We start from the raw sequence: 13,168 nt of genomic DNA on the forward strand, positions 1-13,168 counted from the left end.
CCTGATGCTGGGAAATTCACACAGTGATCAACTCTCTGTAAGGAAGAGGTAAGGGACTGCCCCCTGTGCTCTGCACTGCCGAGCCCACAGCCTGAGTATTGGCTTCAGCTTTGGGCCCCTCACTCCATGAAGGACACTGGGGAGCTGGAGCAGGGCCACAGAAGGGCAAGAAAGGTGGGGAAGGGTCTGGAGAAGAGGGCTGGGGAGGAGCAGCTGAGGGAGCTGGGGGTGTTCAGTGTGGAGGAGGCTGAGGGGAGAGCTCATTGCTCTCTACAGCTCCCTGAGAGGAGGTTGGAGCCAGGTTGGGGTTTTGGTCTCTTCTCCCCAGTCTCAGGTGATAGAAGGAGAGGAAATGGTCTCAAATTGTGCCAGGGGAAGGTGAGGTTGGAGATGAGGAACAATTTGTTTGCTGCCAGAGTGGTCAGGGATGGACACAGGCTGCCCAGGGAGGTGGTGGAGTCCCCAGCCCTGGAGGTGCTGAAGCAATGTGTGGCCATGGCTCTTGGGGCCATGGTTTAGTGGCCAGAGTGGTGTTGGGTCACTGCTTGGACTCAATGCTCTCAGAGACCTTTTCCACCCTTAATGATTTTATGACTCAAGGAATCTTTTCCGGATCAGGGAGGGCAGCTCTTGTGTCCCCCCGAGGGAACTCATCCTAACCTCCTTCCTTCCCCAGCAGGTCTCCCCTGAAAATGACTCCACAGCACCCAAGCAGCAGAAGTTTGAAGCTGTGCAGGCCTCCATCCCTCCCTGTGGGCTGCAGCCTCTGCTCTGCTGCAGCTGGGCACGCTCTGCACGCTCCGGCGGCTGTCACCCCAGGGGACAAAAGCAGAAGCCGACAAAGGAGCAGAGGGATCCTGCCCTCACATCTCAGCCTCTCCCTTTTGTCACCTCCAGGCAGCCAAGCATGAGGCCAGCTCCGGGAACTGGGCTGGAGGGGGGAAGGAGAAGAAGAGAGGGAGGAAAGGGGGCAAGGGGGAAGAAAGGGGGCAGGGAAAAGGAGGGAGAAAGGGGGGCAAGGAAAAAAGAGAGGAGAAAGGGAGGCATGGAAAAAAAAGAGAAGAAAAAGGGAAAGAAAAAAAGAGAAGGGAAAGGGAAAAAAGAGAAAAGGAGAGGGAAAGGGAAAAAAGAGAAAAGGAGAGGGAAAGGGAAAAAAGAGAAAAGGAGAGGGAAAGGGAAAAAAGAGAAAAAGAGAGGGAAAGGGAAAGAAATAGAGAAAGGGAAAGAGAGAGGAAGGGAAAGAGAAAAAGAGAGAGGAAGGGAAAGAGAAAAAGAGAGAGAAAGGGAAAGAGAAAAAGAGAGGGAAAGGGAAAGAGAAAAAGAGAGGGAAAGGGAAAGAGAAAAGAGAGGGAAAGGGAAAGAGAAAAGAGAGGGAAAGGGAAAGAGAAAAGAGAGGGAAAGGGAAAGAGAAAAAGAGAGGGAAAGGGAAAGAGAAAAAGAGAGGGAAAGGGAAAGAGAAAAGAGAGGGAAAGGGAAAGAGAAAAAGAGAGGGAAAGGGAAAGAGAAAAAGAGAGGGACAGGGAAAGAGAAAAAGAGAGAGGAAGGGAAAGAGAAAAAGAGAGGGAAAGGGAAAGAGAAAAAGAGAGGGAAAGGGAAAGAGAAAAAGAGAGAGGAAGGGAAAGAGAAACAGAGAGGGAAAGGGCAAGAAAAGACCAAGCAACATTCAGCAGGAGCAGAAATGGAAGAGAAGCTCCTCCAGCCCACTGCAGTCACAGCAGCCCTGCTGCCAGCAGCACAAAGCAGAGCAAGACTGTTGCTTTCCACAGCAGCCTGCAAAGATGTCAGCTGGGAGCCGTGGTGGAGCTGCAGCCCCAGAGCCTGTTGCACAACCCTGCTGGCTGCAGCGGCAGAGCTGATTTAAGAGTTTCCGGGCCCCGCTCCACCTCCAGCTGCTCCTTCGCTCCAGTGATGTGGCTTTACCACACAGATCCACACAGCTGCACCAGCAGGGCCCAGGCAGCAGCGAGCTGCAGTGCTGGCAGCACAGAGAAAAGAACAAGAAACCTCCCCCCAAGGGTGGGAGAGCAACTCAACCAACCTCCTCTGCTGCCTTCTGCGCTCAGATCCCTCAGCGCCGAGGGCCAGAGGAAGCTGAGCTGAGCTAAGTGGCAGCTGCCAGGGTTCCCCCTTCATCACACTGAGCACTGCCTACCCTCCTCCTGGGCTAGCACTCAAATCCCTCTGTCAAGCATCCAAGAGACACAAGAGCTGGTGCAAGAGAGGACACAGCAGCACAGCGAGCTTGGGGTGGGGGTGGGGGGCAGGACAGGGCTGCAGCAGTCGCTGGGGACACAGCAGCAGGGCCTGAACTCAAGGCCTCATCCAGCCTGGCCTTGAACACCTCCAGGGAGGGGACATCCACAGCCTGCTTTGGGTTGGAAGGGACCTTAAGGATCATCCAGTTCCAAACCCCTGCCATGGGCAGGGACACCTCCCACCAGCCCAGGCTGCTCAGGGCCTCATCCAGCCTGGCCCTGAACAGCTGCAGGCAGGAGGCAGCCACAGCCTCCCTGGGCAGCCTGTGCCAGAGTCTCCCCAGCCTCACTCTGAAGAATTTCTCCCTCCTCTCCAGCCTCAGTCTCCCCTCTCCCAGCTCAAAGCTCGTTGTCCCTCATCCTGGCACTCCCACCCTTGTCACAAGTCCCTCCCCAGCTCTCCTGCAGCCCCTTTCAGCTACTGGAAGGCTGCTCTCAAGCTCCTCCTGGAGCCTTCTCCTCTCCAGGCTGAACAACCCCAGCCTGTCCCCGCAGGGGAGGTTCTCCACCCCTCTGATCATCCTCATGACCTTCCTTTGAACCTAAGAGGTTGCTCCAGGCCTCATCCAGCCTGACCCTTGAACACCATCCACAACCTCCCTGGGCCACCTGTGCCAGGGTCTCCCCAGCCTCGCTGGCAAGAAGTGAAACATCTTCCCAGCACACACACACAACACAGGAGCCAAGAGCTGTCAGAGTCTGGGTTTCAGTTGTGTCTTTCTCCTCCTGCTTTGTTTTCTTGCCTTCTTTTGGAAAAAGCTTTTCAGAAGACAGAGGGTGAGGAATGTTCTTAGTTGTTAAAAAATGCAAAGGGGTGGGGGGGGGAAAGAAAGAAATATTTAGACAGCTCTTAAAAATAGCAGCAGAGGAACATCCTTTGGTTTATGTTTCACCACACAGCCTGGGGAAGGTTTTTCAGGGGCAGGGGGTTGGATTCTGAGCTGTAAGCCAACAGCAGATTTCTTCCAGGCCAGGTCAGAGATGGGGGCTGGGTTGCTGGGGTGGAGGGGGTTTGGGTTGGTTCCATTTTGATACTGGGTTTGGGGCTTTGGTTGGTTGGTTGGTTGCTTTTCAGAACCAAAACTGAAACCATTTCCTCCTCCTCTGCACTAAGGTCAGGCTCACCAATGTGTCAGCACAAGTAGGTACAAAGTGTGCCAGTGCCTGGGGGTTAGCTGCTTCCAAATCACAGCATGGGAAGGGACCTCCAGAGATCATCCATCCCAACCCCCCTGCAGAGCAGGACCACTCAGGAACACATCCAGCTGGGGTTGGAAGCTCTCCAAAGGAGGAGACTCCACAGCCTCTCTGGGCAGCCTGCTGCAGGCCTGCAGCAGCCTCACACCAAGCAAGTTCCTCCTCCTGCTGAGGTGGAATTTCCTGTGACTGAGTTCAGCCCATTGCCTCTCCTCCTGCCCCTGGGTGTCCCTGCACAGAGCCTGGCTCCATCCTCCTCACCCCCACCCCTCAGATGTTCACAAGATCCCCTCTCAGCCCTCTCCTCTGCAGACTGAACAGCCCCAGGGCTCTGAGCCTTTCCTCCTCACACAGATGCTGCAGTCCCTTCATCATCCTCATAGCCTCTGCTGGACTCTCTCCAGCAGCTCCCTGTCCCTCTTGAACTGGGGAGCCCAGAAGTGGACACAATGCTGCAGGTGTAGCCTCCCCAGGGCAGAGCAGAGGGGCAGGAGAACTTCCCTAGACCTGGCCACACTCCTCTTGATGCACCCCAGGACACCAGTGGCCTTCTTGGCCACCAGGGCACATTGCAGCCCCGTGGGCATCTTCTTAGCAGCCAGGACTCTCAAGGTCCTTCCCTGCAAGGGATGAACCAGAGGCCATAACCTCAGGCTCTGCCTTTCAGCTAAGTCTGCCTGCAGCTAAACCTGACCAAGAAGTTCCCAACTGAGGCAGGAGGTGCCCCAGGGAGCAGGAACAGTTAATAGCCAGGGGATTGGAGTTAATACTGAGGTATTAATTAAAGGATTAATACTGAAGGTTTCAAAGAGGACTTGAGGGACAAGCCTAACCCTTTCCCAGCCTGGTCCTGCCCCTCTGAGGGACTGTTTGTGATCAGCTTTCTGCAGGCAGAGATTTAAACAGCACCAAACCTCTGGCCAAGGCCAGATGCCCTAACTCACCTCTGACTTGAAGGAAGTTTCATCCTCTGAGTTGGATTCCTCCATCTCCACAGGCTTTTTGATCTCCTTGGCCTCGCTCTCAGGCTTCACCTTCTCCACTTTGGCATTCATCTTCTCCTTGGTTTGCTTCTTCTCTGGGTACGAGGAAGACGAGGTCCTGGGAGAGGTCCCCAGGATGTTCTTCACCCCTTTGGAGCTGCTCTTCTTCTGCTTTTTGGCACTAGGCTTTGGTGACTCCACGTTGGAAGGCCTCTTGCTGGAAGACTTCAGCTCCGGCTGGGGCCCGCCCTTCGGGGAAGTGTTCTCCAGTTTGGTCTCCTTCACCGCCAGTTTTGGTTCCTTGAAAGCAGCTTTTGGAGGTGCCTTCTCCTCCTTAGGCAGTTTATTCTCAGTTGGTTTCCTGGAGGAGTCCTTCAAGGGCTTGTTTTGCTCTCTTTCCAGGTCTTTGGAGGAGTTTTTGCTCTCTGAGTCTTTCCTGGGCCTCTCTCTGTGCTCCTTGGTGACTTTGTGCGGCTTGGAGGCTTTGCTGCTCTCCTTGTTTGCATCCTGCAATTCAGCAAGAGACAGAGGCAAGGCAGGGATCAGCCTGGGGGCTCTGCAGAGCATCACAAACCACCTGCTCACAAATCAGCCTGAAAGCCCTTTGGTTGAGGCAGACATCCACCCACGGATGCCTCCTGCCCTGACCTGCCCCTGAGGTCAACTCCAAGCTCTCCCTAAAGCTGATGGACAGAAACTGACAGCAGGCACCTGAACATCCACACCAGGACAGGATGAAACAGGTCTCACCAAGGCCTCTTCCTTCTCCCAGGCTCTATAAAAGGAGCTCTATAAATATCTGGAGATGTTTAGTCCAGGTTCAATCTCCAGGGTCAACAACTGAAGCTAGAGGCTTCCAGGATTGGAAGCAGCCAGAACCCAGCTGCTGAGCAGTCAGGAAGAGGCCTCCTGAGTGATGCCAACTTCCAGACCATCAGCTGCTGGGCTCCAGAACACAAGGAAGAGGCTTCCAGGATTGGAAGCTGCCAGAACCCAGCTGCTAAGCAATCAGAGAGAGGCCTCCTGAGTGATGCCAACTTCCAGACCATCAGCTACAGGGCTCCAGAGCACAAGGAAGAGGCTTCCAGGATTGGAAGCAGCCAGAACCCAGCTGCTGAGCAGTCAGGAAGAGGCCTCCTGAGTGATGCCAACTTCCAGACCATCAGCTGCTGGGCTCCAGAGCACAAGGAAGAGGCTTTCAGGATTGGAAGCTGCCAGAACCCAGCTGCTAAGCAATCAGAGAGAGGCCTCCAACTTCCAGACCATCAGCTACAGGGCTCCAGAGCACAAGGAAGAGGCTTCCAGGATTGGAAGCAGCCAGATCCCAGCTGCTGAACAATCAGGGAGAGGCCTCCTGAGTGATGCCAACTTCCAGACCATCAGCTACTGGGCTCCAGAACACAAGGAAGAGGCTTCCAGGATTGGAAGCAGCCAGAACCCAGCTGCTGAGCAGTCAGGAAGAGGCCTCCTGAGTGATGCCAACTTCCAGACCATCAGCTACAGGGCTCCAGAGCACAAGGAAGAGGCTTCCAGGATTGGAAGCAGCCACAACCCAGCTGCTGAGCAGTCAGGAAGAGGCCTCCTGAGTGATGCCAACTTCCAGACCATCAGACTGAGCTCCACAGCACAAGGAAGAGGCTTCCAGGATTGGAAGCAGCCAGATCCCAGCTGCTGAACAATCAGGGAGAGGCCTCCTGAGTGATGCTAACTTCCAGACCATCAGACTGAGCTCCAGAGCACAAGGAAGAGGCTTCCAGGATTGGAAGCAGCCACAACCCAGCTGCTGAACAAGCTCTTAGCAGCAAGTCCTGAATGATTTCTTCACCTCAGGCTGACCTAAAAGTGTGCTTGACTGACCTTTGACCCATGGGATGGTTTGGTCTTCTTGGGGTCAGAGAAGGCAGAGAGTGGGATTGTAGGTAACATTGGATAGTCAGGGCTTGGTCTTGAGACAGCTTCTGCTCCTTCTGGCATTACCATCACCTAGCAATGAAGGGGAGAAAAATGATGGCTGAGCAAAGCCTCCTGGAGTGTTAACACAGGAGCAGGCTAAGCCACTTGCTCCATTAACACACAGCCAGAACCACAGAATGGTTTGGCTTGGAAGGGACCTCCAAAGGTCATCCAGCCCAACCCCCCCTGCACTGAGCAGGGACATCCTCAACTAGAGCAGCTTGCTCAGAGCCTTGTCCAGCCTGACCTTGATGAGGCCTCCCTGAGCAACCTGTTGCAGGGTCCCACCACCCTCAGGGGGCAGAACTTGTTCCTCACATCCAATCTAAATCTGCTCTGCTCTCATTTCATTACAGAAAAAAAGGGGAAGAGCAAACCTTGGAGCTCTCCCTTGCCAAGGTCCTACCTGAAGGGATCCTCCAGGAAGGCTGCCCAGGGACCTTTGCTGAGGGTGTCCAGAGCCAGGCCAAGGGGGAATGGTTTGAAGCTGAGGCAGAGCAGGGTTGGACTGGAGCTGAGGAAGAAGTTCTTCAGTAGGAGGGTGCTGAGAGCCTGGCCCAGGCTGCCCAGGGAGGCTGTGGCTGCCTCCTCCCTGGGGGTGCTCCAGGCCAGGCTGGATGAGGATCACTCCTTTAGTCAATCACTGCATCTGACATCTCCAGAAGTAAGATTCCATCCACTGCACCAAGCCCTCCCTTGCTGAGCCTTCAGGAGTCGATTTTCCCCTCCCACACCCACTTCCACTCTATATTCTAACTCTTTCCCTGAAGTTCTTTGTGTTCCCTAAGCCATAAGCAGCCAACCTCAGCTTGAGAGGACACCTGAGTGTCTGGGAAGCACTGAGGATTAAGCTTTCCTGAGGCAAAAATGAATAAGGAATAGAGTGGAAAGCTCTTCCTTCTCTTAAAGCAGGTCACAGATAACTGGAACTGCCTGCTGGACACTCTGCAGCAGCCACACATCCCCATGTCCTGGGGGGGGAGGGAGGGAGTTAGTGCTTTGATATTACTGGTGACATTTAAATGGCAAATGAAGCACCACCAATCACATCAGCAATGCTTCAGTTCTGCTTCAGGTGCTGCAGTTGCTCACACACACAGGAGTGAAGGGAAGAAACCTGCCTGGGTCAGCCTTTGGAGGAAGGTGGAGAGCTGTGGCCTGCTGGGCTGGGGTCAGAGTGGCTGAGAGCAGCCAGGCAGAAAGGGACCTGGGGGTGCTGGGGGACAGCAGCTGAACAGCAGCCAGCAGTGTGCCCAGGTGGGCAAGAAGGCAAATGGCATCCTGGCCTGCATCAGCAGGAGCAGGGAGGTCATTCTGCCCTGTGCTCAGCACTGGTTAGGCCACACCTGGAGTCCTGTGTCCAGTTCTGAGCTCCTCAGGTCAAGAAGGACATTGAGAGACTTGAAGGTGTCCAGAGAAGGGCAAGAAAGCTGGGGAGGGGTCTGGAGCACAGCCCTGGGAGGAGAGGCTGAGGGAGCTGGGGTTGCTTAGCCTGAAGAAGAGGAGGCTCAGGGGAGACCTTCTTGCTCTCTGCAACTCCCTGAAGGGAGGTTGGAGCCAGCTGGGGGTTGGTCTCTTCTCCCAGGCAGCCAGCACCAGAACAAGAGGACACAGTCTCAAGCTGTGCCAGGGGAGGTTTAGGCTGGAGGTGAGGAGAAAGTTCTTCCCAGAAAGAGAGATTGGCCATTGGGATGTGCTGCCCAGGGAGGTGGTGGAGTCCCCATCCCTGGAGGTGTTCAGGAGGGGACTGGATGTGGCACTTGGAGCCATGGGTTAGTTGTCAGGAGGTGCTGGGTGATAGGTTGAACTTGGTGATCTCTGAGGTCTTTTCCAACCTCATTGGTTCTGTGACTCTAAAGAAGAAACACCAAGCCAAGCCAAGCCTGGGGCAAGAGGAGGTCACTGCAGGCTTGAGCAGAAGCTCTTCAGCTCTCCAGAGCCCCTGGCACTTACCCCTCCAGCCTTGATCAGCTTGCGCCTGAACTCCTTGGTGGGGTTGTTGAAGGTCAGCTTCTCGCAGCGCAGGTGGTTCACAGGGGGGTTGCCCTCCAAGTTTAAGAAGAGGTCATACGTGAAACAAACCTTCTTGGGCTCCTCCTGCAAAGAGAAGGGGGAAAATAAAGACTGCTGGGGAAAGGGAAGAGGTTTGGCAAGCACAGGGAGCCAGGGGATCCTGAGAAGCCCAAGCCAGCCACGGCAGTCCTGCAGGCAGAGAGGGTTTTCAGCATGAGATCAGAGGGCTGGAAGTTGAAACTCTCTGTGCCTGAGGGGCTGGAGGCAGCAGAGGGAGGGTCAGGAGCTCAGATGTGGCTTTCACTGCAAAAGGGCAAAGGGATAACTCCTAATTCACAGAAGGTCTGGGGTTGGAAGGGACCCTCCAAGGGCATCTTGTCCAACCCCCTTGCAGGCAGCAGGGACAGCTCCAAGTGGAGCAGGCTGCCCAGGGCCACATCCAGTCTGATGCTGAATGTCTCCAGGGATGAGGCCTCAACCATAACCCTGGGCAGCCTGTCCTAGTGTCCCATCCTCATTGTGGAGAACTTCCTAATGCCCAACCTACATCTGCCCTGCTCCAGTTCCAAACCATTGTCCCCTGTCCTGTCCCCACAGGCCCCTCTCAGCAGCCCCTGCCCAGCTCTCCTGTAGGTCCCCTTCAGATACTGAAATGCAGCTCTGAAGTCTCCCTGGAGCTTCCTCTTCTCCAGGCTCCACAACCCCCAAGACTTTCAGCCTCTCTTGTCTGTTGAAAGCCCTTCAAGCCCCCCAAGGAAAGCAGATTGCCCAGCTTTAGCCACTGCTCTCTTCTCCCTGAAATTCAGATCCTGTCTCCTCTGGGAAGCAACTGAACTCTTCAGCATCAATACTAAGAGAAGCAAAATCCTTTCTTGAGAGAAGCAGCAACTTCTGACCTGGCAGCAGGCTCTGAGGCTACTGAGAGAAGATTAAGTGGCAGGGCAGAAGGCAGCCCTGGGTTTGCAAAGCCCCTGTTCAATATGCAGATTGCAGAGGCTGGATGGGAAGAGAGAGCCCAGGCTTTGTTGGTTGGAACTTTCCAAGGGCACTTTGGCTGAAGAAATCCCTGCACACTGAGGGGGAGATCATCTGTGCCTCACTGCTTCCCTTCCACCTGCAGACACCCAGCACAGAGGGGGAGAAATCTCCTCCTCCTGCTGCTGCTCCTTTAACTCCCCCACCTGCAAACACTGCACACTGCTTCCTACAGACAGCATCACCACAGCTCCTGGGCTGCCCTCCTGCTGGGCATTTCCAGCTGAAAAACCCAAACAGAAGCAGAGAAAGCCAGCTTGGAAGGGACCTGGAGGATTCATAGAGCCATGGAATGGGTTGGGTTGGAAGGGACCTCCAGCATCATCCAGTTCCATCCTCCCTGCCATGGGCACTTTCCAGCAGCCCAGGCTGCTCAAGGCCTCATCCAGCCTGGCCTTGAACACCTCCAGGGAGGGGACAGCCACAGCCTCCCTGGGCAGCCTGTGCCAGTGCCTCCCCACCCTCACTGCAGAGAATTTCTTCCTCACCTCCAGTCTCAATCTCCCCTCTTCCATTTCCCCCTTCCCCTGTCACTCCCTGCCCCTGTCACAAGTCCCTCCCCAGCTCTCCTGGAGCCCTTCAGGCGCTGGGAGGCTGCTCTGAGGTCTCCCTGGAGCCTTCTCTTCTCCAGGCTGAGCAGCCTCGACTCTCTCAACCTGTGCCCACAGGGGAGGTTCCCCAGGCTCTGATCCCAGCCAGGCAGGTGCCAAAGCAGAGCTCTGAGTGGGAGAGGGCTGCTACCAGCCTTCCACCGCAGCCTGCTGCTGCTGGCACCTCCCAGATCGATTTATTCCACCTTGGAAACCAGGGAAAGCATTTCAGAGACAATTCTCAGGCCACATTCAGCTTCCTCTTCATCCTTCATTGAAGTTTATTGGACTTGGAGGGACCCTCTGCAGCTGCTGCTGGCGCTCCAGTCGCCAGCACTCACAGGCAGAGCTCACTAATGAGTTGGTTAATGGCAGCGCAGGGGGGGAGGGGAGGGAAGGCTCTGCTGGGAGGTGTCCCTGCCCATGGCAGGGGGGTTGCAACTGGATGATCTTGAAGGTCTCTCCCAACCCAACACCCATTCCATGAAGACTCTTTTATCTTGGCTGTCCCACCCCCTCCACCCCCCTTGTTTTTTAGAGAGAGAGAGAGAGACTCCAGAGCATCAAAGCAGCTCCCACATATTTATTGTACCTCTGGTGAGCAGCTTCCACTTGCTGTAAAATTAAGACAGTTTCTCACTGTGAGCTTTCTCCAACTCAGAGATCACAACCACCCTGGGAACCAAGCCCCAGCCCAGTCCCATCACCATTAAAACCTCTTTTGTATCAGCTCAGGCCATCAGGAGCACTCCCCCCCCCCCCAAGTGAACAGTTAAGATGACAGCACTGCTAAAAGAACTCAGCACACACAGAAAAGAACTCTCAGGGCAAAAAGCTGCAGCTAAACATTCTTGGCTTTACTGCCTTCCCCAACAGCTAAATGATTACAGCTCGAGACACTCTAAACCTTCACCCATCTGGCCCTCCCTCAGAGGTTCTTCCCTCCAAACAACCTTCAAGGGGTGGAGGGGGGGAAAGGAGAGGGAGAAAAAGGGGGGCAAAGGAGAGGGAGAAGAGGGGGGCAAAGGAGAGGGAGAAGAGGGGGGGCAAAGGAGAGGGAGAAGAGGGGGGGGCAAAGGAGAGGGAGAAGAGGGGGGGCAAAGGAGAGGGAGAAGAGGGGGGGCAAAGGAGAGGGAGAAGAGGGGGGGCAAAGGAGAGGGAGAAGAGGGGGGGCAAAGGAGAGGGAGAAGAGGGGGGGCAAAGGAGAGGGAGAAGAGGGGGGGCAAAGGAGAGGGAGAAGAGGGGGGGCAAAGGAGAGGGAGAAGAGGGGGGGCAAAGGAGAGGGAGAAGGGGGGGGGGGGCAAAGGAGAGGGAGAGGAGGAGAAAGAATGAAAGCAAACCAACAAACCACCAAAAAAAAGAGAGAGAAAGCCAAGGAGAAAGAACAAAATCTCTCTCCATTAGCCTGGACCTCCACATCCTGCAGCTGGGAAGGGGAAGCCAGACCCAATCCACACTTCAAAGCCTTTCCAAACCACACCTTGGGATCTCCTCCTGCTTGGAGCTGCAAGAGTGGAGGAGCTTTTGCAAGCCACAAAGCAAATCTGTGAGAGGCTGCAGCACCACTGAGCTCCATGGCATGGGCTGGGCTGGGAGGCACCTCCAAGAGCAGCCAGCTCCAAGCCCCCTGCCATGGGCAGGGACCCCTCCCACCAGCCCAGGCTGCTCAAGACCTCATCCAGCCTGGCCTGGAACACCTCCAGTGGGGGCATCCCTGACTTCCCCCTGAGCAGCAGCTCTGTGTGCAGGCTGAGCTTTAGGCTGAGCTTTACTCTTAGCCTGATTCTGTGATTCCACCTTCTGATACCCAGCTCCTGCTGGCAGCAAGCCCAAGGGAATGGCAGGGGCTGGGAGGGGCCTCTGGAGATCAGGTCCAGCACCCAGAGCAGGGGCACAGAGGGAACCCAGGTGGGTTTGGAAGGTCTCCAGAGATGGAGACTGCACAACCTCCCTGGGCAGCCTGCTCCAGGGCTCCAGCAGCCTCACATGACAAGAGTTCCTCCTCCTGCTCAGCAGGGATTTCTGATGGCCAAGCTTGTGCCCACTGCCCCTTGGCCTGGAAACAGGCTCAGACCTCTGTGGAGATTTTGGTGATCTCCAAGCCCCAAAGGTTTTTCTAGAGGGCCTTGCTCCCAGGAAGGGAAGGTTTGGGGTGGAGGATTTGGATCACCTCCATTTCTAACTGGGAGGCTCCAGCAGAAAATCTCTCACCAAGAGACCAGCTGGACATTGGAACTCTCTCCCCCCAGGGGAAGCAGTGGAGTTTCCTCCATTGGACACTTTGAAGCTTGCCAGGGTGCTGGGCCAGCTCATTTCAACTCCCCTGTGACCTACCAAGGTTGCACCAGGTGATCCTTGGGGTCCTTTCCAGCCTGGCCTTCAGATCACAGTAGTATCAGTCAGGGTTGGAAGGCACCACAAGGATCATCCAGTTCCAACCCCCAGCAGGTTAACCATTACAACTCAGTGGTCAGTTTGGACAGGAAATGGTTAACCTCTCAGCAAGCCAGCCCAGAGCATTGCTTTATCTGTCCCTCAGATCTCACCATGCCAGAGAAGTAAACTCCAAGGGTGTACCACAGAGCCAGGGCCAAGCTTTTATCTGCAGCTGCTGTAAATTGCCCTCAGCCAGTGGATCTCCACCTCCAGCTCCCCAGGCTGAGGCCATCTCACTTTATTGTTACTGCCTCCCAGCTTCCTGTCTGCACCTCTGCTGGGACAGACACCCAAGCTGCTTTCTTCTTCCTCTTCTGATCTTCAAAAGTCCTTTTCTGATGAGGGCACTGCAACAGCTCTGAGAGAACTGGGGCTTTCTGAGGCTGGGGAAGAGCAGACAGAGTGGGGATCTCACCCATGCTGAGCAATGCTTCAAGGGTGGGAGGGAGGAGGATTCAGAAGTTGCAGCAAGTTGGAAGGGACCTTCAAAGGTCATCCTGCCCAACCCCCCTGCAGGCAGCAGGGACACCTCCAGCCAGAGCAGGCTGCCCAGAGCCACATCTCATGGGACCAACCTTTAGTCAGGGTGCCCAGGGCCAGGCCAGGGGGCAGTGGGCACAAAGTGGAAGCCAGGAGGTTCCATCTGAGCAGGAGGAGAAACTCCTTTGGTGTGAGGCTGCTGGAGGCCTGCAGCAGGCTGCCCAGA

At 55.4% G+C, this 13,168-nt stretch overlaps 1 protein-coding gene across 1 annotated transcript in view; it reads right to left on the reverse strand.

Moving 5' to 3' along the window:
* MLLT1 (MLLT1 super elongation complex subunit) overlaps positions 1-13,168 on the reverse strand; it is a 41,372-nt gene that overhangs the window by 11,155 nt on the left and 17,049 nt on the right. The window contains exons 4-6 of the mRNA XM_068164818.1: positions 8,342-8,485; positions 6,293-6,418; positions 4,397-4,942 (exon numbers count right to left, since the gene is read on the reverse strand). Coding sequence (XP_068020919.1) covers positions 4,397-4,942; positions 6,293-6,418; positions 8,342-8,485 — 816 coding nt within the window. The remainder of the gene's footprint in view (positions 1-4,396; positions 4,943-6,292; positions 6,419-8,341; positions 8,486-13,168) is intronic.

Source organism: Melanerpes formicivorus, unplaced genomic scaffold, assembly GCF_026170545.1.
Source record: "Melanerpes formicivorus ecotype bairdi unplaced genomic scaffold, bMelFor1.0.p_v2 SCAF_83, whole genome shotgun sequence".
NCBI lineage: Eukaryota > Metazoa > Chordata > Aves > Piciformes > Picidae > Melanerpes > Melanerpes formicivorus.